Here is a 25496-nt window from a genome sequence, read left to right as displayed (position 1 = left end):
CTAATTAGCAAAATATTTTAAAAATCAGCACAAGATGATGAGTCAAATGGCCTTCTTCTGTGAAGCATGATTTTATAAGGAAGAGACAGCCTTTCTCTAAGATTGACCTCCCGATACAATTGTTAGCACTGCCACATTCAAACCTAGAATTTCTGAATCAGATAATCTGTTACACGTATTTAAAAATGGCTGCAATAAAGACAGAAAATGTTGGAAATAACCAAGCAGGTCTGACAGCATGTGAAAAGAGAGAAAAACAGAGTTAATATCCCAATCCATGACCGCTCTGACGAAAGTTCATCTACACAAAGGGCTAAATTGGTTTCTCTCTCTTTCCACAGATGACACCTCACCCGAATATTTCCAGCATTTTGTTTCTATTTCAGATTTCCAGCATTCAAAGGTGCCTTTGCAAGAAAGTGTTTTATTTTTAAAAACATAATTATAATTTTCTGAAATTACGAGACTAGCATAAGTCTATTGCCAACAAAAGAAAAATAAAATTATTACTGGCAAATTTGGTCCCTTGGAAACTAGGAGACCAGTGTGAAACTCGGTCTGAAAATTAGAACATACATAAATGAATAAAAGAAGCACAAGCCACTTAATGCTGGATAAGCAGTGAGCATTGCCTTTGGGTATCTGATGCAAACAACCAGCACAGCAAGACCAGAAATAATAGCATGTTAAATAATCGGGAATTAAAAAAATATAATTCATGTTCCAGTATCATAAAGAACACCGCAATAAATTTGTAATTTTCCACTTCTGAATCATTCATCCTTCATTTTTAATTACCATCCATTATTTTGAATTAGAAGCATTGCAATCATCCACTCCCCTGTGTAGTCTGCTTATTACAACTATCCATTCAGTAACACCATCTAATTTAATCACAATGACTGTGCTGGATACAGCAGATGGTCCAAGATGGATTACTGAGGGGCCCATGCAGTCCCCTGCTAATTTTGGCCTGCTACATGCACAAGTAGGGTGAACAGCAGCCAACTCACAACAAGAAGCACCACTTGAAATGCAATCTCCTGATCTTAGTGAGTCGAGGAGCTACAAAAGTCTGCAACCTCATTGGCAAGAGGGCGGGGAAAATTAGCTAACAAAATCAGCCAGAATAATTCGATTTGACCTCTTTCAGATGAACTTATGCTGGACATGTACTTTTGTAACCGAATGGCAAGACAAAGTTAGGTAGGGTTAGAAGTTCGGGGGTACCACTGTTGCCTCCAAATCAGAAGGTCCTCAGTTCATGTCTCTCTCTGACGAGTCAAGCACATAACCCAGACTAACAATCACAATGTAACACAGAGGGATTGCTGGAGATCAGATGAGACAGTTGATCAAAACCCCAGCTACCTCCTCAGGTAGATTTGGATTAGATTAGATTACTTTACTTACAGTGTGGAAACAGGCCCTTCGGCCCAACAAGTCCACACCGACCCACCGAAGTGCAACCCACCCAGACCCAATCCCCTACACTTACCCCTTCACCTAACACTACGGGCAACTTAGCATGGCTAATTCACCTAACCTGCACGTATTTGGATTGTGGGAGGAAACTGGAGCACCCGGAGGAAACCCAGGCAGACACAGGGAGAATGTGCAAACTCCACACAGAGAGTTGCCTGAGGCAAGAATTGAACCCGGGTCTCTGGCGCTGTGAGGCAACAGTGCTAACCACTGTGTCACCGTGCCGCCCACTGAAGATGTTATGGCCATAATTTGAAGACCATTTCCCTATTCAACATATAAACCGACAAATTATTAAACAAATGATCTAGTTATTACCTTACTGATGTTTGTGGAAACTTTCTGTATGCAAATTGTCTGCTGCGCTTCAACACATGCTAAGAATGTTTACTCTTCAAAACTAGCTATTTTGGTACATCCTAATTTTGTGGAAGGTGCTATATCAATGCGCGCTTTCTCTTCGATTCTGAGACTGCGTCACATTCAAATAGCTGTTCCAACCTCACTCGTGAACATTGACCACTAAACTGCTGAAGAAATGACATCATTTGAGGACCCATTCTTTCCTCTACACCTACCCTCCAAGTATATCACTGCTTCCACAAGAGAAGGGAGAATTAATTGTTAACAAGGAGATGATGCACATCCACAATTCTTGCAATCTCTTTACTACACACGTACTTTTGTCCATGATATTCTGTTCAAGTGTTTGGGGGTCGTGGGAGACTGCCTGGTCTAGGTATTGCAGGAGCTTGCTCATGCTGGAGACTGGGATTCCAAAGGACTGAACAAATAGGATCAACTGCTGAGGTTCCAGATCCTGGAGAGCTGCAAGAGAAAAGGGAACAAGAGTGGAAGGTTAGCAGTCTTGCAATCTGCAGAATGCAGACATCATTTACAGCCAACTACAAATGGCTTCCAGTTTAGCTCTTGATCCTGTAAAACTGAAGCCAACAAAAGGAAACAACAGAAAGATACATAATGTAACAATGGATACATTATGCATGACCTTAGATTTCCTCTCCATCTCAGCACAGTAAAGACATCTCCTTCAACTGCTTCCTTCCTGCTCATAGAATCCAAGCATTTTGAAACACAAATGTGTCACAATAAATAGCTTTTGTTTGATTTATTTCATTGTTTCTCCTGTTCACTGCATTGTTGATGATGTCTGGCAATACGGGCTCAGACCCATCACCCAGGTTTCACAATTAAAAAAAACACCTGGCAGGGATTACAAGGCTGTAATTTAATTCACAGACTACAGATGACACCATAAACCCCATGAATGAACCTCAAGTGGTTTATTAGAACTGTCAACTTAACACCAAGCCTTGAAACCACTCCAGGACACCTAATTATACAAGTAATCAACTTCAGAGAGTAGCTTTATTTACTTTTATTGGACATCAGTTACTGTCAGCATGCTCCATCTTGCTGATTTGCAATGATGTTCCAACCCAGGGATTAATGATCAAGACTGGATTCCTGAATCTCCTGTCATTCTCAATAAAGCTAATTTCACTTTATAAAGCTTTGTCTGCCCTAGGATGGTGCAATGTTAAAGACAGCAAACCAAACGTGGAGAGAGCAAAAGAATAATTTGAATACGAGGGATTGACTGTAAACACATCATAGCTTCATCAGTGTCTCAGCAGGTTAGTATGTTTGTTGGTGTTCAATTGGCCCCAAAACAAAACAGGAAGATCCAAGGTTCAGTCCTCTATATTTATAATAAGCTAGCCAATCACAGCAAATACTCGGATGGTACAATCAGATGCCTCTGCACTTAGCACTTTTCTTTAAAATTAATTCATGGGATGTGGGCATCGCTGAGTAAGCCAGCACTTACTGCCCATTCCTATCTCCCCTGGAGAAGGTGATAACTGAGGTGTCTCCACAAATTATTGCAGTCCTTGGGGTGTTCATACACCCACAGAGCAGTTAGGAAGGAAGTACCAAGATTTTGATTAAGCAACAACGAATGAACAGCGATAAATGCTCCAAGTGGGGACGTTGTCTGGTTTGGACATGGTGGTGTTTCAATGCATTAACTGCCTTATTCATTCCAGATGTTAAGGTCATCAGATTATAAGGTGCTTTCGAAGGAGTCTCGGTGAGTTGGTGCTATGCATCTGGATGGTACAAACTGCTGCCACTGTGCTCTATGCTGATGGGAATGAATGTAGAAGGTGGCAGTTGGGGTTGGTCAATCAAGAATGCAGCTTTGTCTTGGATGGCATTGAGCTTCAAGCGTTGGAGCTGCACACATGCAAACAGGTGCTAGGTATTCCATTTACACTTCTGACATATGCCTTGTAGATGACGCAGGCTTTGGGAGACAGCAGGTGAGTGGCACAGTGGTTCAGTGGATAGCACTGCTACCTCACAGCGCCAGAACCTGGGTTCGATTCCATCCTTCAGCGACTGTCTGAGTGGAGTTTGCACATTCTCCCCATGTCTGCATGGGTTTCCTCCCACCGTCCAAAGGTATATGGTTTAGGTGGATTGGCCATGCTAAATTGCCCAGCATGTGACAGATGTGTAGGCTAGGTGGATTCACTGTGGGAAATGCAACGTTACAGGGATACGGCAAGGGGATGGGTCTGGGTGGGGTGCTCTATGGAGGGTTGGAATGGATTCGATGGGCCGAATGGCCTGCTTTCACACTGTAGGGATTCTGTGATTCTATGAGTTATCTATTGCAGAATCGTTATGATCTGATTTGCTCACGTAGCCACATTAATTATATGGCCAATCCAGGTCAGTTTCTTGTCAATGGTAACCGCAAGATACTGATAGGGATACAGTGACATTAAATGTCAAGAGAAAATGGTTAGATTCCTTCTTGCTTGAAGTGGTCATTGCCTGTCACTTGTTTAATGTGAACATTATTTGGCATTTGTCTGCTCAAACCTGGACATTGTCCAGTCTTGTTGTACATGGATATGGTCTGCTTTAGTATCTGAGAGTCATGAATGGTGCTGAACATTGTGGAATCTTCAGTGAATATTCCAACTTCAGATCTTCTGGTGGAGGGATGGTCATTAACGAAACAGTTGAAGATGGTTTGGCTTAGGGCAATAGCCTCAAGAATGAGGGCTGTTATGGTGCATGGCTGTAACAATCCAGGTGAACTAGGGATAGAGTCTTTGGACTGTACGAGGATGGCAGCAGCTTCTAACATCTCCTTCCAAAGGAAGATTAACATATTGTCACACTATACCATCATGGAGAAAAGATACTTCTATATGGGAATCAGGGAATTTAACATAATAATTCAACCTCACTTGTACTGACATGTTGAAAATGCTTAAGCTTTATTCTCATGGTTGGTGTCATCAAAACCATTCCACTGAATCCCAGCATCATAGAGGTATTCAGCACAGTAACAGACCCTTCAGCCCAACTCATTCATGCCAACCAGATATTCTAAATAAATCTAGTGTTATTTGCCAGCATTTGGCTCATATCTCTCTAATCCCTTCCTATTCATATACCCATCCAGATATCTTTTAAATGTTGTAATCATACCAGCTTCCACCACTCCCTTTGGCAGCACATTCCATATACGCACCACCTTCTACGTGAAAAAGTTGTCCCTTAGGTCCCGTTTATATCTCTGCCCTCTCATGTTAAAGCTATGCCCTCTAGTTTTGGACTCGCCCACCCTTGGGAAAAGACCTTGTCTATTTAGCCTTTCCATATCCCTCATGATTTTATAAACAACTTACTTCCTTGTAAATCTGTCACCCTCGTCATTAGCTTGTTTTATTCTCGGGCTCAAGTCATGAAATGTCTTTACTCCCCTCCATCCACATAGACTCTTCAAGCTGTACAATCCTCAAACTTTGTACCCCTCTAACTCCAGCATCTTGTACATCTCTAAGTTGCATTGTGCCCTTAAAGTGTGCCTTCAACTGAATGGGCTTTGGGCTCTGAAATTGCTTTGACAAACCTTTCTGCTTCTCTTCCTCCCTGTATAACCATTGCTAAAAATATCTTTCTGCGGTTCAGTATCCATTTTTGCCTGACAATACTCCTGTGAAACACCTCAGAATGTTTACCACAGTTAGAGGTGCTACATAAATGCAAGTTGTTGCTGATCCTACATGTTATGGTCTGTTATACAGTCATAGTCACAGAGCATGGAAACAGACCCTTCAGTCCAACTCGTCCAAACTGATCAAGTTTCTCAAACTAAGCTAGTCCTACTCTCCCACACTTGGCCCCCATCCCTCTAAACCTTTCCTATTCATGTACCTGTCCAAATGTCTTTGAAATGTTGTAAACGTACCTGCATCCACCACTATCTCAGGCACTTCATTGCACATATGAACCACCTTCTGTGAAAAAGTTGCCCTTCTGGTCCTTTTTAAATCTTTCTCCTCTTACCTTAGGAATTTCCCTAAGGTAAGGGAAATAAGGGGAAAGACCCTTACTATTCACCTTAACTATGCCCCTTGAGATTTTATAAACCTCTACAAGGTCACCACTCAACCTCCTATACTCCAGGGATAACAGTCCCAGCCTATCCAGCCTCTCCTTATAACTTAAACCCTCCAGTCCTGGCAACATCCTGGTAAATCTTTTCTGAATTGTCTCCAATTTAATAATATCCTTCCTATAGCAGGGTGACCAGACCTGCACACAGTACTCCAAAAGTGGCCTCACCATTGCCCTGTACAACCTCACCATGATGTCCCAACTCCTATACTTAATGGTCTGAGCAATGAAGGGAAGCATGCTAAATGCATTCTGAACCACCCAGTCACCTGTGAACATAACTTTCAAAGAACTATGAAGCTGAACCCCTCGGTCTCTCTGTTCTTAAACACTATCCAGGGCCTTATTAACTGGTTAGGTCCTGCCCTTGTTTGTTTTACCAAAATGCAGTACCTCACCTTTATCCAAATTAAACTCCATCAGCCACTCCTCAGCCCATTGTCCCAGTTGATCAAGATCTCTGTAATCTTAGATAACCTCCTTCATTGTTGACTATACCAGCAATTTTGGTGTCATCTGCAAACTTACTAACCATACCTCCTAAAGTCTCATCCAAATCGTTTATATAAATGAAAAGCCACAGTGGACCCAGCACCAATCCTTCCAGAACACTCCTGATCAGAGGTCTGTTCCAGATATTTATCTCAGTTCCTCCATTAGCCGATCACAGCATTTGACACAGTTCACATCATATAATGGCAGAAAACCTCTGGCGGGTGTTCAACATCAGAAATGTCAAGCCTTTCATTTCCCTGGTGCTTACCGTAGAGCCTTTTGGGCCACACACCGTGTGTGGATAAACACAAGCCAAGAGTATGATAAAATGTTCGCTGCCTGTTTGGATATACCAATTGCTGAACTTAACAGTGCATCAGCTTGCTCAATATCCTGTCCTAACAAATAACTGAAAAATGCAAGTACCATCAAAATTATTCGTCCTTTAGCCCCGGCTGAATTTGAACCCTCAAAACCCACCCTGAAGTCTCAACAGGTTACTGACACCAATTGCCTTCCAACAAGGCAAAAACAGCCATTTGGGATCATTTAACTTTAAAACATGTGCCAATCTCAGAATAAAGTACTGGCTACTAAGATTTTAATCCTTGCATTTCTGCCTCAGTAACAAAAGTATGCCCTTACCAGCATCTACCAATCGTGACACCTCTGAGCGAATCATCCGGAGCTTCAGCCAGTCAGGAAGAAGTAGAGCCTCTTCCGAGGTATCAACCAGAAATGCTGTTGGGAGTGGCTTTCTCTCGGGAAACCAGACGTCCAGAAGGTGGTAGAAATCACTCTCACCTGCAAACCATGATCCAAGAATGGTTAAATAGTACAAAATAAGAGTAATCTTTTAAAGACATATGATTTTCATGGGATGTGGTTAACTGACTGGATAGTGATATTGGCGCTAAAGTAGTAATCCAGTTATTGCTCTGGGGACCAGCGTTTCAATCTCACCATGGCAGATGGTGGAAGATGAATTTTAAGAAATCTGAAATTCAAAATCTACTGGTTACGGTGAAGCCATTGCTAATCATTATAAAAACCATCTGGTTCAAGGGAGAAGGAAATCTGCCCCTGGTCTGATGTATGTGAGATTCCAAACTCCACAGTAATGTGGTTTACTCACAAATACCCTCTCAAATGGTCCTAGCAAGCCACTCAATTGTATCAAACCATTAAAATGTCTCAAAAGGAATTAAACTGGATGGACCACCTTACAGATCTATACACTGGAAATGTCAGCAACACACACAATCCTGTCAACCCTGCAATTTCCTCTTCTTCACAAACATCTGAGGGCTTGTGCCAAAATTGGGAAAGCTGGCTCACAGACTAGTCAAGAAACAGCCTGACACAGTCATACTTAAGGAATCGCGCCGTACAAACAATGCCTCACACAGCGCTGTCACCATCACTGGATACGTCCTCTCTCATTGGCAGGGTTGACTCTTGATCCCGTGAAATATCTTAGCATGGGTCAAACATGGATAAGGAGACAAAGTGCTGCCTACCACCTACCGCCGACCCCTCAGCTGATGAATTAGTTAAACACCCTTTGAAGGAAGCACTGAGGATAGCAATTGCAGAATATACTCTGGATGGAGGAATTCAATGTCCACAGCTGCATTTTGGGAAAGCAAATCTTAGCAGGACTTATACACTTAATGGTAAGGTCTTAGGGAGTGTTGCTGAACAAAGAGACTTTGGAGTGCAGGTTCATAGCTCCTTGAAAGTGGAGTCACAGGTAGATAGGGTAGTGAAGGAGGCGTTTGGTATGCTTTCCTTTATTGGTCAGAGTATTGAGTACAGGAGTTGGGAGGTAATGTTGCAGCCGTACAGGACATTGGCTAGGCCACTGTTAGAATATTGCGTGCAATTTTGGTCTCCTTCCTATCGGAAAGATGTTGTGAAACTTGAAAGCGTTCAGAAAAGATTTACAAAGATGTTGCTAGGGTTGGAGGAGCTGAGCTACAGGGAGAGGCTGAACAGGCTGGGGCTGTTTTCCCTGGAGCGTTGGAGGCTGAGGGGTGACCTTATAGAGGTTTACAAAATTATGAGGGGCATGGATAGGATAAATAGGCAAAGTTGTTTCCCTGGGGTCAGGGAGTCCAGAACTAGAGGACATAGGTTTAGGGTGAGAGGGGAAAGATATAAAAGAGACCTAAGGGGCAACTTTTTCACGTAGAGGGTGGTGCATGTATGGAATAAATTGCCAGAGGATGTGGTGGAGGCTGGTACAATTGCAACATTTAAGAGGCATTTGGATGGGTATATGAATAGGAAGGGTTTGGAGGGATATGGGCCAGGTGCTGGCAGGTGGGGCTAGATTGGGTTGGGATATCTGGTCGGCATGGACGGTTGGACCGAAGGATCTGTTTCCATGCTGTACATCTCTATGACTCTATGACTCTAACTAAGAGTGGCCTGACTCAGCTAACCAGGTCCTAAAGGTCATTGCTGCTAGATTGGATCTGTGATAGGTGGGATCAGAGCCAACAAGAAGGAAAAGCCTATTGAACTGGCCCTCACTTACCTGTCTGTTGCAAACACATTTGTCCATGACACTGACTGTGCAGTGGTCACTCCTACAAACATTGTGGAGATTAAATCCCATGTTTGCACTGAGGATACCACTCAGTCATTTGTGTGGCACTACCACTATGCTAAACAGGATAGACTTCAAATAAATCTAGCAACTCCAGCAGCAGCATTGTGCTCCAATATAATTTGCAACCTCATGGCCCAGCAGGTCCTCCACTGCCAAAACCATCAAGGTGGGGGATCAACCATGGTTCAATGAAAAGGGCATGCCTAGATAAGTGCCAGCCTTACCTAAACATGTGATATCAATCTGGTGAAGCTACAGAATAGGACTGCTGACAGGGCAAACGGCATAAACAGCAAGTGATAGAGAGCTAAGTGATTCCATAATCAACAGAGCAGATATAAATGCTGCAATCCTTCCACATCAGTTCTGAATGATGATGGATAATCAAACAACTAAAAGGTTGGAGGGTCTACAAATATCCCTATCTTCAATAAAGGCGTAGCCCAGCACATTAGTGCAAAAGCTAAGGCTGAAACACTTGCTTCAATCTCCAGCCAGAAATGCTAAGTGGATGAGCCTGTTTCCACCAGTGTCCTGGGCATCACTGGTATTGTCTTCTATCAACTCTATTCACTCACATGATATCATGATGTGGCTGGAGGCTCTGCATATTACACTGGTTTTGGGCACCGACAACATTCCAGCAATAGTACTGAAGCCTTGTGCTCCAGAACCTGCAGTGCCCATGACCAATCCACTCTGGTACAGCTACAACACTGACATGTTCCCAGTAACATGTAAAATTGCCCAGGTATGTCCTCTACACAAAAGATATGACAAATCCAACCTAGCCAACTACCACACCATGATTCTACTCTTGATCATTAGTAAAGTAGCAATGTCATTAATACTGCTATCAAGTGGCATTTGTAATAACTATCTGTTCGCCTACACCTAGTTTAGATTTTGCCAGGTCAATTCCTGACCTCATTACAGCAGTGAGGTGAGAGTGATGTTAAGGACAAATTTGATGGTGTGTGGCATTAAAGTGTCTTTACCAAAACTATGGAAAATCGGCAGCTGTGGAAGTGGAGAAGAAGAGTGAAAGAATGAGAGCAAAAGAGAGAGAGAGAGAGAGAGAGAGAGAAAAATTCTCTTAGCACAAATAAAGGTGGCTATGCTTGTGGGCATCAGTCATCTCAGTTTAAGAGGATTACTACAGGAGCTTGTCAGAGTTATGCCCTACCCAAACCAACCTTCAGCTGCTATATTAATGACCTACCCTCGGTTCAGAAGTGGAGATAATTGTTGATGACTGCACAATGTTCAGCACCATTTTTCAAGTCCTCAGATATTAGCGCAGTCTTTGTCCAAATTCAGCAAGATGAAGACAATATCCTTGGACTGACAAGTAGCAAGTAATATTTGTGCCACGTGCCAGGCAATGACCGTTTCCAAAAAGACAGAATGTGCCTCATTGCCCCTTGACACTCAATGGCATGACCACTGCTGAACCCCTCACTATCAACATCCTTGGATTATCATAATTGCAGAAATTAGGTCATTCAGCCTATCAATTCACTCCATCATTCAATCATAGCACATAAGTTTCTCAACCATATTCTCCCACTTTCTCACCATAAGCCTTGATACTCAAGAACCTATCTATCTCAATCTTAAATATGTTTTATGACCTGGCCTCCACAGCCTTCTGCGGCAATGAACTACCATTGACCATAAACTGAATTATGTAAATATAGCAATATAATTGCTGTGATTACAAATGCAGATGGGAGGCTAGGAATCCATCAGCAAAAAACTCATTTTCTTACTCTCCGATGTGTGTCCACAATCTACAAGGCACAAGGAGTGTGATGGAATATTCCCTACTTGCTTGAATGAGGGCAGCTCCAGCAGCACTTAACCTTGACTCCAAACTAGGCAAACAGCCCTCTTGATTGGCATCACACCTACATACATCCACTCCCTCCCCCACTGACACCATTACAGCTCTATGTACCATCCACAAGATGCAACGCAGAAATTCACCAAAGATCCTTAGACAGCACCCATGCCAACTGCCATCTAGAAAGACAAGGGCAGCAGACACTTGAAAATAACACCAAATGCAAGCTCTCTCCAAATCACTCATTATCATGACTTGGAAATAAACCCCTGCAGTGTCTCTGTGTTAAGATCCTGATATTCACTCCCAAACATGATTGTGGGTGCCCTTGCTCACATGGACAGCAGCTTACCACCACAGTCTTGAGAATGATTACAGAAAGGCAATGATTGCTGGCCCAGCTAATGTCACTCAACTCCTGATTGGACTTTGTAAAGCAAAAAACTCACTCTTAAGGTCACTATTTATTATCCTTGAACTTGCTATTAAGAGTCAACCACATTGCTGAGTCTGCAGTCATACACCGGCCAAACCAGGTAAGGACATTACACTTCCTTCCCTAAAAGGCATCTCTTAAACTTTCTTCTAAAAAAATACACAAAATTCATAATGGTTTCATGGATTGGTACTAGTTTTTAATTCTAAGATTTGATGAAGAAACAGCTGATAAATATACAAGTTGATACGAAGCACAACCTGGAGGGCAAGCTGAAGGTGTTGGCATTCTATTGCATTTGCTGCCTTTGGCCTTCTAGATGAGGGCTTCCCAAATTGTAGGTTATGACCACCAGTGAAGACATGAGACAAGATTTTGGGGTCATGAGCTCCTAAACAGAAATGGCTGTCATGAAGCTTGGATTTAATTCGCTAACTTTCCGAGGCCCCTTTAAATCCTTGCGCTTTATTCTAAGAGATGGGGTTTTGGGTTTGGGGGTTTGAGGGATGTGGGGGTGTGGGGGGGGGGGGGGGGGGGGGGGGAAGAGGGGAGAAATGTGTGCAGATGTGAGGTAACAAACAGATCTCTGAATCCTGACTACTACAAAATAAAGGCATGCTTTCCTGCAGATTGAACAATTCCCAGAATTCCTCTCCTTGCTCACACTCAAGAACTCAGAGTAACTAAAAGTATTACCTTGCCTAACCCTACCATCATAAGAAGCCTGAGACACTTAAATGGGGTCCCACTGGAAAAGGTTACATTCTAGAAGGAGAAGGTCATGAGTTGAAGAACTGCTGCCAAAGACGACTTATGTAGTTGCTGTAGGTGGTACACACGGCTGCCCCAAAGGTATTGGTGATGGAGGCAGAGAATGTCTTAAGTTGATAGATGAATTATTGATTAAGCAGCCTGCTGCATTATGGAGGATAGGCATATCGCACAGACAACATATTAGGAAATGTCAATCACTAAATTGAATTCTTACTTGCATTTGCAATGCTGCAAGTAAATGTATCACAAAAAGCAAATGACCAAGCCATACAAGAAAATTATTGCATTGCAACATGCCTTTCACAGACCAGAAGTGATCGTTCCATGCACCTCTCTAGACATGAAGATGAGAACTGTTTGGCACTGGGTGGCATTGTACTTTTTGCATGCAATCTCAGGGTCAATTCACATTAGGGTCAATGTTCTTTATCTGACAATCTCCTCTAAATTCACAGAGAGCCCTCATTACAACAGTGACATTGCCCACTTTCCATACTACTCATTCTTGCATGGTTTGCGTGAGATTGCCAATTTGCACCAAATTGTGAGTAATTTTCTACTGCGGACTCACATCTCTTTTGAACTAATGGGGGCTGACTTCCTGATATCACTTCAGTTTACAGATGGTAAAGAGGGAGCAGAATCTCGTCTAACTTGCATTTCAAACAAGATGATAACCAAGTTCACCATACAGTCCCTGCAACTGGCTGGATATTAAGCAAATGTGGAAAGTAGATTGAAAGGGGATGCAATTTGAGTTGTTCCTCCTCATATCATCAGCCCAATAAAAGAAAAATACCTTTTCTACTTTAAAGAGTATATACTGTGTTTGGAGAAAAGAAGTATTTTCCTTTGTAAACATGCACATAAACAAGCAACCAAGGCACAGATTGAAAGAAAAAGGTGCATTTGAAGTGCAGTCACTGCTATAATGTAGGAAATGCAGCAAACATTTTGGGCATAGCAAGCTCCGATAAACAGCTCTGAGATAATGACCAGATAATCAATGTTATCCTCAGTACGGCAATGTCTGTTGGCTGTGCTTTGTGCTCAAGTCTCTGAAATGGACTTGAACCTGAGTTATTTTGAAAGATGAAGGGAGTAATCACATAACCTTCAGACTCTGAGACAAGTCCATTAAGTTGTCCACAACAGCTGTATTAACTAATTCCATCAGTGTTTGTTCTCATCTCTACTTAAGCAAACACACAAGGTTAAATGCAATTCAGAAACAGACACCTTCACCACAGCTCAACCCCATTTCAAGTTTATACCTTGAGGGGGTCCAAGTGTCAGGAGGATGACCATGGCATGAACCACCAGGATGTGCATGGTGGCAGTTTCCCCAGTGGTCCAACGCAAGAAGACCTGGTCCTGGGATTCAGACTGTAACTCAGAAACACAAAATACAGTTAACAAAGGAAATGCTTTCCCTATAGCAGCAGTGAGATTCCTAGGAAATAAACTGCATTCAAGTTTGCAAAATATTCAAGTCAATAGTAACTTCTTAAAGGAAATTCTATACAGACTGACTTTGAAAAGGTAAGATTTGTGGGTATCTGGAGAAAGAGACTAATTGAAACAACTCTTTCAAAGAGCCATGGGCGCAATTAGTTGAATGGGCTGCTTCTGCGCGATACCATTGTACAGGAAACATTTTAGAAGTAACTGAACCGCAAGCCAGTGCCTGACTCATTGGTCTGTGTCTCCTCTCAATTAATCAAATAATAGAACAATACAAATGAAAGCATTTGGCCAATCATGCCTGTGCTGGCTCTTTGAAAGCCCTACCCAGTTAATCCCACCTCCTTGCTCTTTTCCCATAAACATGCAATTTTCCCTTTTTCAAGTACATATTTAATGCTTTTTTAAAAGTTATTCTTGCACCTGCTTCCACTATCCTTCCAGATCATTCTAATTCACTATGTTAAAAAAAAACTCTCCTGTTCCTTTGGTTCTTTTGACAATTACCATGCATCAGTATCTTCTTGTTTTCAAACCATTCAGCTATATTTAACTTCAAAATCTTTACTGAGACTACGCTTAACCTACTCTTATCAAATGAGAACAATCCGACCTCTGTCTTCTTTTTTCCCCTGTCTCACCTTTAGGTGCATGCAAAGTTCAAGTCCCGCTTGGCAATTTTGTTTTAAAAGCTGATTCCTATTCAACTCCATTAGATATTTATGAGTTCTACAAAGAGACTTGGCAGACACGGGACAAATGGCAAATTCCTCAACGAAAACTGCAGGACTGGAAATGCTCCCAAGTTTCTTTCAGCATCAAGGAGTATTTCAGGAGTCAAGTCCTTAAAGCTGCACACCTGAACTTACCTTGCCAGCTCCCACGGGCAGCACCTGCCAGTCACAATTGAGTCAGTGCTCCTAGCCATTACAACAAGGCAACCAACTCACCCAGCTGTATACTTCCTCGTCTTCCTTGGTCTTCCTCATTCGCTTCACGTAACGCGAGAAGATGGCAATCAGTGCCACTAGCACAGACTCACATTCTGTTCGGTAGACGTGCTTGGCAAAGAGGTGGGTCATGATTGTGGACCTCTCGACAATTAAGCGAGCAACATCCTGAGGAGACAGAATGATGGGTTACAGGCATGGAAAATATCAGAAGTATGGGGAAGAGAGATTTATGGAAGTACATGATTTGAAAAAGGAAGATCAATTAACATTGATGGAAACCCATCAGATCCCTGAAGATGAGCTACACCCAACAGACTACTGAAGGGTCTCCAATAGAAATCCAACAGCTTGCTTTTTTTTTTAAGAAAGGCATTTGACGGTTCTGTTCATTTATAGCATTTTAGTTTTATTAAACTATGTCATTCCATTTACCCATCATCCCATGAATCTACACTGACTCCTAATGGGACATCTTCTCAAATTTAAAAGTTTCACCCTGTTTTCAAAACCCACCACCATGGCCTCATTCTTCCTTTAAAATTCTTCAGCTCTACATCCCTCCAACTCTGTGCATCTCCAATTGTAACTATCTACTGTTGGTTACTGGAACACACTTCAAAATAGAGTTATGTGAGGAGAATAGCACTGAGGCACAAAAACGGGGAAGCAAGATAAATATATGAGGGAGAAATGGATAAAAGGATATCTTGAGGAGTTTGATGAAGGAGGATGTTCTTGTTAAGCATAAGTACGCCCATGAATCTACTGAGCCAAGTGGCTTCTTTCTGTGTTGTAAACACTTTGTAAATCAGTTTTCTTTCCATTAAAATCATGATATTGGTGTTGGACTATGCGTAGCTGCAGCCAATAACCCACAAACAATATTAAAGTGTCAATGACACACCTAATCAACAAATCTGAAATGTAAAGAAAAAAAAACTTCACAAGCTAAGACAGTGAGACAGCAACTTGTTCTGACAATAATTACTCATAGTTTTTTTGTTGCTTCTCCCTTATTTCCTTGTTCAAACCTGCTTTTATTCTTCTTACCAGAGCAAGGTCGTTATGCTGAGCCTGTTCCTCTACGGGCGCATGTTGTGACAAATAAATCACATAGGCACTGATGGTTTGGGGATCAGTCTCCACATGAATGGCCTGCAAATTGAAATCAGCAGTAAAATATAACCACTGCATACGTTTCTGCATATATACAGTAACAAAAAAGTAGAAGCCTGCTCTGCCTGTCAACAAAATCATGGCTAATTTAGGACCTACACCCAAGTTTACCCCACATCTATGCAAACGTACTTCCACTTAACAGAACTGTATCAATTTCAAATTTAAGAATAAGATTCAACCGAGCACCAAACAGCACAGAGGCAACAGCACAGGCTTTACTGTACTTTACATGGAGAGAGAAAAGACAGGAGTCTGTCGCCACCATGTGGTGAAGCCAGACAAGCTCGCTGCTGACTTAATACAAAGGTAAAGCACTAGCAAAATCAGTAGCAAGTGTAAGGATGCCCAGCTCTAAGTGCGAACTGGACCAGATAAGTATAGAACCTTGAACATACAATCTAGGCTGACATTCCAGTGCAGCACAACAGAGGTTTGAGGGCTGCTTTGTGGATAAGATGTTAAACTGCTACTCAGTCTACCCTCTCTGGTGCATATAAAAGATTTCACAGCAATGTTTGAAAAACAGCAGGGAATTCTATTCTGTTCTGTCCTGGCCAATATTTATCTCTGAAGCATCAACACTACAAAACACCTCTCATCCAGTCATTAGTACTTGACATTGGAGGGATCATTCTGGATACAAATTTACTGTCATGGTTTTTCGTTACAACAGCAACTTCAAAAAAATACTCAAGCAACCGAAGGAGAATATTGTTTGATTCGATCAGTCAATTAAAGACAAAACTGACAATCGTGCATGAAAGTCAGTGCTGGAGCGATCCAGATATATAGGCTTGTTCATACCAACAATATAGGCTCATTCATACCAACAACTAACTGGGCAAATCAAAGTCCTTTGATTGTCTGTACAAGGCAGAATTCATGTCATACTTAAGATGCACCTGCAAAATAAGATGACTACTGTTACTTGATCCCCAATTGGGCAGCACTTGGGAAAATTCTAGAGTATGCTAATACTGCACTTCACTAACATCAAACTGAAATCAGCTGTAAAACATAACAACTGCATATGTTCCTGTATATATACTATAATAAAAAGCTTGTAATGTGTAATGTTTAGGCTGGCTAGAAGCAACATATGTTCATATACTGAGATCTATTATTTGCAGACAAAAATAATATGTTAAAGGTTTGTAACTGTTCTTGAATTACTCAGAAACTTAGGAAGCCAAAAGTATCCTGATGCTTTCTCCAAGAGAAGAGCTGAGCTAGAGTCAATTTGCCAAACAATCAGCAACCTCTTCTCCTGCAATATAAATCATTGTGATTGTCTGAAGGTGCAGTGACACATCTCTCCCTTTTTTCAGTGAATTCCTTCCTTCGTTATCACATTTTCTTTCAAGCCTAATGCTCAAGTGAGGCTCCAAGTCATTGACAGCATCTCCACATTCATGATAATCATTAAAACAAAATCCAGCACTGTTCAGTTTTCAGTGAGATGGCAAAACCCACCTGCTGCAGTGCCAAAGAAGTCATTGTGCAGACACTGCTGAAGAGAGGCAGTTTGGGAAGATCCCGCAGCAGCCATTGATAGCCAGGGAGTGGTTCTCCGTCACTGGAGTCCTCTTCCATCATCTGGTCTCGCTCTTCCACATCTCGCAGGCTACTCTCAGAGTCAGTCAGCACCAGAGACAAGCCCTGAACCAATGATAAAGAGCAGGCTGTACACCCAAGTCAACATTTCCCCTTTAGATCCTAAACATACAAGGAACCTTCCAAAAGTGAGACTAAAATTCAAACATTGAAGAAATGAACAGGTTATCCTCAAAGCATAAGCACAGGAGCCCCAGATACATTCTGTGACTCCTTTTGAAATACTGATGTCACTAAGTGGCATGAGGGGAACAACGTATAACATGAGTCAGATGGGTCTCAATGTGCAGCATAACCAGCAGCATGCTTGTTTCATAATTAAATAAGCCGGTGATATTCACTGTTTGGGGCTACACATGAGGAACGGTCACTTGGCAAGGGGTGAGGGGTGGCAGGTGCCCAGTTTGGCATTAAAAGAGGAGAAAGCAGAATGCAACAATAAGCGATCAATTCGTTACACCAGCTTTCCTTCAAAACATAATCAATTCCTACCCCAAATTCACCAATGAGGTTGTTGGTTTAAAAGGTGCATGATCTTTCCTCACTTACCTTCATGGCCAGAACACGTGAGGCCACTTGTGGTGAGCTTAAACGCCTCAAGAAATAATCCAAAACTTCACAGGTGGTCTGCTCATCAGCTTTGGGGCCCAAGAGAAGGTCCTGCAGACGTCCCAGGAGCTGTCGCTGTTTCTGCTGCCTCTGTGTTATGAGAGAATGAAAGACTAGGTTCAGACAAGGATGCAGTCAGCCATTTTCCGGGTACACGAGAACAGAACCATGGCTGACACTCCGAATGCCATTACTGAGAGAGTATGACACTATTAGAGCTGTCATCTTTCCAACACACGAATCCAATTTCCCGCCTGCCCTCTGAATTACATAGAAAAGCAGTCACTTGAAAAAAGGATACAATCTGCAGCATTTGATCCTGAGGAGAATGCTCTCACAGCACTCAGGTAAAAGTTTTGCTTGCACAATGAACATCTTGCAGAAGAACATAAAAATTGGAACTCTCAAACTTCCTTCAGCTTCTAATTCAGGTCACGTGTTCAATTTCCACTTCATACACTTGAGTGCAAAATCCAATGGGACAATTTTGCTCACCTGCTTGACCATTCACAGCATCGCTCCGATTGCTTAACTGTAAATTTCCTTGGGTGCTCATAACGGAGATACTATTTCTAGCAACCGGCAAAAAGCCCTGGGATCCGGTAACAAGGCTCCATAAAACATGATTCATATCTGTGTGACCCCAGATTCTTCAAAAACATTGTGGACAAAATTATTTGCCTCTATTCAACAACTACCCAATGCTCTGCCACAAATCACTCTCTGGGATAATAAAACATTAAAATGGCCTCAAATTGTGGAAAAAAAAATTGGAAAGCATCGTCCTAACATCACGAATGGTACTGCGTAAATGAAAATCTTTACTTTCTCAGAAGTGTGCGACTGTCATTGTCCCACTTTTACATCTGCAGCCTCACCTGTCGTTTCTTGGCTCGCTGCTCTTTGCTCTCACTCTCATCTTCCTCTTCCGTAGATGTCACCTCATCAGCTGCATCATGGAGCAAGAATTCACAAAGGCACTGGACCGGTAGCACATCCAAGGAGCCCTCACTCGACTGCACCAGATCCGCTAACCATGGCATGGACTGGGACGAGGCCTAGAACGGACAGGAAGCAGAAATAAGAACCTTAAATTATCAACAGGATTTTAAATTTCCAACACAATTTGATGATAATTGGAATAACTAATTGACAGAACCAGAAGGTTAGCAAGCAAGTGGACACAGGTAATTAGTAAAAACTTATGGGAAGACGCTAGATTTTACCTTCAAACACAGCAACAAGAGTAAGCGATTTGGCCCCTCAAACCTGCTGTGCCATTCAACTAGATCATGGCTACCTTTTTTTTTGCACAATCTCCATATCCCTTGATGTCTTTAATATTCAGAAATCTATCAATCTCTGTCTAAACATACTCAATGATAGAGCCTCCACAGCATTCTGGGATAAGGAATTCCCAAGATTCACCAGCTCAAGGGAATAAAAAAACTCATCTCAATCCTCAAAAGTTTATCCTGAGTCTATGACCCCTAGTTCTAAATGCAGCAATAATATGAAGTACATAGTCATAAAAGGTGGTGGAAACAGATTTAACAACAACTTTCAAAAAGACCTGGGAAGATACTTGAAAAGGAAAAACCACTAAGAAGCACAGAGAAAGGAAAAGGAATAGGATTAATGGATTACTCTTCTCAAGACTGGTGGCCCATGTCCCTTTAAATCGTTCCTATTCATGTACCCATCCAGATGATTTTTAAATGTTGTGATTGTTTCAGCGCCCACCACTTCCTCTGGCAGTGCATTCCACAAATGCACCACCTGGTGTGTGAAAAGGTTGCCCCTTAGGGCCATTTTAAATCTTTTCCCTCTCATCTTAAACCTATGCCCTTTAGTTTTGGACTCCACTACCCTGAGGAAAAGACTTTGTCTATTTACCCTATGCTCTACAAGGTCACCCCTCAGCCTTTGTCGCTCCAGGGAAAGAAGCCCCAAGACTGTTCAGCCTCTCCCTATAGCTCAAACCCTCCAACTCTGGCAATATCCTTGCAAATCTTTTCTGAACCCTTTCAAGTTTCACAACATCCTTCCTATAGCAGGGTGACCAGAATTTAATGCAGTATTCCAAAAGTTGCCTAACCAATGTCCTGTACAGCATCAAATGACTGTCCAACTCTTATACTCAATGCACTGACCAATAAAGGCAAGCATACCAAATGTCTTTTTCAATATCCTATCCACCGGCGAATCTATTTTCAAGGAGCTATGAACCTGCACTCAGGTCGGTTTGTTCAACGAGAGCTTACCATTAAGTATATAAGTCCTGCACTGATTTGCCTTTCCAAAATGCTCTGTGATTTTATAAAACACAAAACCCATACAGGAACAAGAGAGGCACATTCAGATGTAATATGGCTGAGAGCCAAGCACAATTCACTAAAATTTTACTGGGTTAACCAAAACAGCTTTCTATCACCAAAACACTTGTGTTAGAGAACTGTAAGATTTCTTCCAGAGATGCAGACAACACCTTCAGAAGTTCAAAGTTAGACTGGCTTCCAACTTTTTATATGGCTAACACAGTTCTAGATTTTCAGTAACTTACTTCCCAGAGTTCCAGGCTGTACAGACATAATATGCAAATATCTCAATGAAAAGGTTAGCAGAGTTAAATATGACCTGCTGCATCCTGAAACAACAGAACACATTCACCAGCTTCAGCTCCATACATTGCACCTGCCCATACCTAATGCCAAGGTGAACTAACATGCCTTTATTAGGCACTAGTTTTCTGGGATGGAAATTCAGGGCAAGCACAGATGGATTCACTCCCTGTTACATACACTACCTGATTCAATTCCATTGACAGAAATGGAGCTGAATAACAAGTACTGCATGTGCACTTCAAGAGTATCTCAATGGTTGTCAAATGCTTTGGAACATCCTGAGATTGCACAAGATATGACAGAAATTTCAAGTCCTTTCTCTTTCTATGGCTCAGTATGTGTCAACACTAGGCACACATTCTTAGGGTCTAAAATAAGCTACTTCTCTGATGCTTTCTTGAGTTATTGATTTCAAAAGTTGCAACATTTCTGACTTTCTAAAAGTGGTCACAGTTCAGTTACTGTAAAGCGTTTTGTCTCTTATCTCAAGGGGGTTGGAATATAAAAGCAGAGATGTGCTACTGAGACTTTATAAAGCTCTGGTTAGGCCCCATTTGGAGTACTGTGTCCAGTTTTGGTCCCCACACCACAGGAAGGACATACTGGCACTGGAACATGTCCAGCGGAGATTCACACGGATGATCCCTGGAATGGCAGGTCCTACATATGAGGAACGGCTGAGGATCCTGGGATTGTATTCGTTGGAGTTTAGAAGATTGAGGGGAGACTTAATAGAGACGTACAAGATAATACATGGCTTGGAAAAGGTGGACGCTAGGAAATTGTTTCCGTTAGGCGAGAAGACTAGGACCCGTGGACACAGCCTTAGAATTAGAGGGGGTCAATTCAGAACAGAAATGCGGAGACATTTCTTCAGCCAGAGAGTGGTGGGTCTGTGGAATTCATTGCCACGGAGTGGAGGCCGGGACGCTAAATGTCTTCAAGGCCGAGATTGATAGATTCTTGTTGTCTCGAGGAATTAAGGGCTACGGGGAGAACGCTGGTAAGTGGAGTTGAAATGCGCATCAGCCATGATTGAATGGCGGAGTGGACTCAATGGGCCAAATGGCCTTACTTTCACTCCTACGTCTTATGGTCTTATGGACTAGTCCTGAGATTGTGGAAGATGCTATATAAATCCAAGGTCTATCAGTAAACGATACCCATTCCCAATCAATATTGTACACACCCACCTGTCTCTGAATAATGTTTAACAGGAAGTCAGGATGGCGACTCCGGCAAAGCAGATGGCCAAGATGAAGCGACTGATTCAAGCTTTTAAGCTGCTCAAGAACCTGTGGAGGTGGCCGCCGGGGAGCTCCCCTTAAAGACAAGGAGAGAAAAGATCATTAAACTGAAAAGTGATCAATTCACAGTCATAAAGGCTCACTAATCGCCTCTTAGGTTCACCAGCCCAGAAGGTTTTCTGAAGTATCACTCCTGAGGGTATAGGAATGGATCATATTTGGTGGTGCTGAGGCATTCATAGAATACTTTGCACAGAAGCAGGCAATTCAGCCTGACAGATCCTTGCTAGAATAATAAAACAATCAAATCAAACAAAGAAACAGCCAATGCTCAAAATCTGAAACTGCTGAAGAAACTCAGCAGGTTTGGCAACATCTGTGGACAGAAAACAGAGTTAATATTTTGAATTCAGTGACCTTTTGTCAGATCCATGCTAGTTCTTCAGACAAGCCTCCTCCGAATGACTTCATTTCCTCTATCTATATATAACATTTTCTGTTTGTAAATGTTAGGTTCCCTGAGTATCCCCAATATTTAGTCTTTTGACTTTAAAAATGCTCCCCCAACCCTGTCCCTAGGAAAACAGCCCCAAAAAACTCAATATTTCCTGCCAGCTTTACCATTTTAGTTTTATCACCCTTCAACATCCTTTTTGCTTTCCCATGGCTTGACACTAATGGCCCAGACTGAGTGGTTCCCACCTGAGTGAAATCAGGGTTGCATTTAGTTTCAACAAATGCATTGTAACAATTGTCCTCAATAGACTGTATTTGGGAGGGAAGGGGAAACAGATGACCAGAGTTCTCTACATGAATTTATATTGTGTCTTCTGCTGGGGAATGTATGATGTAGCTGTTAGAATTGGGCTGGGCTAGGATTTTACTTGACCCTGAAAACTTAAATCACTTGCTGGAACTCAGGGACTGAGATATTCTGATACCTGCATCCTGACATGGATCTACATTATAGGAAGAAAATTGCAGGGCAAAGTGTGCATATTGAATCAAATCAGTGCATGCTCACTCTCATTAACAGGATGGTCAATGTTGGTACTCACTACCGGACACTCACTGTGGATCAAGGCTGGTCAGTTGTGACAATAGCAGGCTGTTGCTCTCAGTGATGGTCTGTTTTGTCGATGCAGCGGCCAGATGACTCTCAAAGGCGAGGATTTCCTGCTTCTCTCTCTGAGACATCTGCAGCTCCCGATTGATCATGTCATTCCGGGTCTCCTCGTCAGTCACAGTACATTGTGGGTATGAGAAATTGCTGGAAATAGGTCAAGAATATTTAAGCATCACAACTATACCATCTTCTCCCCCCCCCCCCCCCCCCCCCCCCCACCCTCATCCCAATGTGATATCGTGGCAACTTTCAGAGTTCAGTCAGTGAGTGCAGAGGTCTGGTAGGTTGTTGGAGAGAGTAGTAGGTCATCTTGAGTACAAGGATGGAATACAGCTCCAGTAGCTCATGGTGTTGAAATTGCTCAAGTTATATAGACCTTGTAATAAGAAACTGGGAGAAGAGTGGACCATTCGGCCCATCATTCTATAACATCATGACTGATCTGCTTCAAGTCCTCATAACGCTCAGCTCTTTGATATTTCAAAAGATCTCCTACCTCCACAATACATTATTTTAATGATCTAGCCTCGACAGCCATTCTGGTAGAGGATTCCTGACATTAATTACCCTCAGATAATTTATTTTAAATAATTGTTCCATTATTCTCAAAGTATGTCCTCAGTTTGGGATTCCCAACAAGTAGAAAAATGATCTTATCACCTCCCCCTTGGAGAAAGTGAGGACTGCAGACACTGGAGATCAGTTGAAAGATGTGATGCTAGAAAAGCACAGCCAGTCAGGCAGCATCCGAGGAGCAAGAGAATCGCTGTTTGGAACATAAGTTCTTCATCAGGAATGAGGGGTGGCCCAAGTGGGCTGAGAGAAAAATTGGAGGGGGATGGGGCTGGGGGTGGTTGGGGTGGGAGAGGTTAGCTGGGAATACAATAGGTAGATGGAGGTTGCGGTGGGGAGGTTGATGGCGATAGGTTCGAAAGGAAGGTGGTGAAAACTGGTCAAATCTATATTGATCCTGTGTGGTTGGAGGGTCCCAAGGAAGAAGATGAAGTGTTTTTCCAAGGGTCAGGTGGCTGGAGTTTGGCGGTGGAGGCGGCCCAGGAGTTGCATGTCCTTGGCGGAATGGGAAGGGGAGTTAACGTGTTCGGCCAAAGGGCAGTGGAGTTGTTTAGTGCGTTTGTCCCAGCGATGTTCTCTGAAATGTTTCGCAAGGTGGCACCCTGTCTCGCCAGTGTAGAGGAGATCATACCAAGAGCAACGGACACAGTAGATGACATGTGCAGAAGTACAGGTAAATCTCTAGGAGATGTGTAAGGATCCGTGGCAAGGGAAGGTGCCACAAGTGGAGGATGGGTTGGTGGGGGCCGTGGACCTAACAACGGAGTTGCAAAGAGAATGGTCTCTGTGGAACGCAGATGGGGTGGAAAGGGAAATATATCCTTGGTGATGGAGTCAGTTTGTAGGGGGCGGAAATGGTAGATGATGCACTGTATCCAGAGATTGGTGGGTGGAAGGTGAGGACCAGGGGGCTTCTGTCCCTGTTTGAGGAGTGGAGTTCAATGGTGGAGGTGCAGGAAGTGGAGGAGATGCGCTGGAGGACATTGTTGACCATGTGTGAGGGGAATTTGTGGTCCATGAAGGAGGAGGCCATCTGGGATGTTCTGGAGTGGAATTGGTCCTCCTGGGAGCAGATGTGGCAGAGGCAGAGGGATTATGAGTAAGGGATAGCATTTTTACAGGAGGCAGGGTGGGAGGCAGTGTAGTCCAGTTAGCTGTGGGAGTTAGTGGGTTTGAAGTAGATGCCTGTGTTGAGTCTGTCGGTGGAAATGGAGATGGAGAGGTCCAGGAAGGGGAGGGAGGTGTCCAAGATGGTTCAAGTGAACTTGAAGTCAGGGTGGAAGGTATTGGTGAAGTTGATGAACTGTTCAATCTCCTCACAGGACTATGAGGTGGTGCTGATACAGTCATCGATGTGGCGGAAGAAAAGATCGGGGATGGTGCCAGTGTAGCTGCGGAAGATGAACTGTTTCACATACCCAACAAAGAAGTAGACATAGCTGAGGCCCATGGCTACCCCTTTTGTCTGGAGGAAGGAGGAGGATTTGAAGGAGAAATTGTTGAGGGTGAGGACCAGTTCAGCCAATAGGCTAAGTGTGTCAGTGGAAGGGTACTGTTTGGGTCAGCGGGTGAGGAAGAATCGGAGGGCTTGGAGGCCTTCATCATGGCAGATGACCGATGCCTTATCTTCCATCTTGGGACCCTCGACAGACGGGATCAATATAGATTTCACCAATTTCTTCATTTTCCCTCTCCCCACCTTACCTCAGATCCAACCTTACAACTCGGCACCATCCTCTTAAACTGTCCTACTTGTCCATCTTCCTCCCCCCAACCCTGCCCCGCTCCCTGATCTACCACAATAACCCCCCCCCAACCCCCGCCATCTCCATCTACCTATCCCCTAGCTACCATCCCCCTACCATTTATGTCTCAGCCCCCTTGGACCATACTCTCATTCTTGATGGACAGCTTATGCTCGAAACTTCGACTCTCCTGCTCCTCAGAT

At 42.9% G+C, this 25496-nt stretch overlaps 1 protein-coding gene across 2 annotated transcripts in view; it reads right to left on the bottom strand.

The window, feature by feature from the left end:
- Nucleotides 1–25496, bottom strand: part of ints1 (integrator complex subunit 1) — a 124195-nt gene that overhangs the window by 49699 nt on the left and 49000 nt on the right. For both annotated transcript variants that reach the window (XM_060840789.1, XM_060840790.1), the window contains exons 19-28: nucleotides 22922–23119; nucleotides 21796–21925; nucleotides 18857–19036; nucleotides 17919–18068; nucleotides 17229–17414; nucleotides 15627–15731; nucleotides 14574–14741; nucleotides 13434–13545; nucleotides 7132–7290; nucleotides 2167–2313 (exon numbers count right to left, since the gene is read on the bottom strand). In XM_060840789.1, the coding sequence (XP_060696772.1) occupies nucleotides 2167–2313; nucleotides 7132–7290; nucleotides 13434–13545; nucleotides 14574–14741; nucleotides 15627–15731; nucleotides 17229–17414; nucleotides 17919–18068; nucleotides 18857–19036; nucleotides 21796–21925; nucleotides 22922–23119 (1535 nt within the window). The remainder of the gene's footprint in view (nucleotides 1–2166; nucleotides 2314–7131; nucleotides 7291–13433; nucleotides 13546–14573; nucleotides 14742–15626; nucleotides 15732–17228; nucleotides 17415–17918; nucleotides 18069–18856; nucleotides 19037–21795; nucleotides 21926–22921; nucleotides 23120–25496) is intronic.

This window comes from Hemiscyllium ocellatum, chromosome 20, assembly GCF_020745735.1.
Source record: "Hemiscyllium ocellatum isolate sHemOce1 chromosome 20, sHemOce1.pat.X.cur, whole genome shotgun sequence".
Lineage (NCBI taxonomy): Eukaryota > Metazoa > Chordata > Chondrichthyes > Orectolobiformes > Hemiscylliidae > Hemiscyllium > Hemiscyllium ocellatum.
Note: the sequence above shows the minus strand (reverse complement) of the source record. Positions and strands in the feature narration are given on the sequence as shown.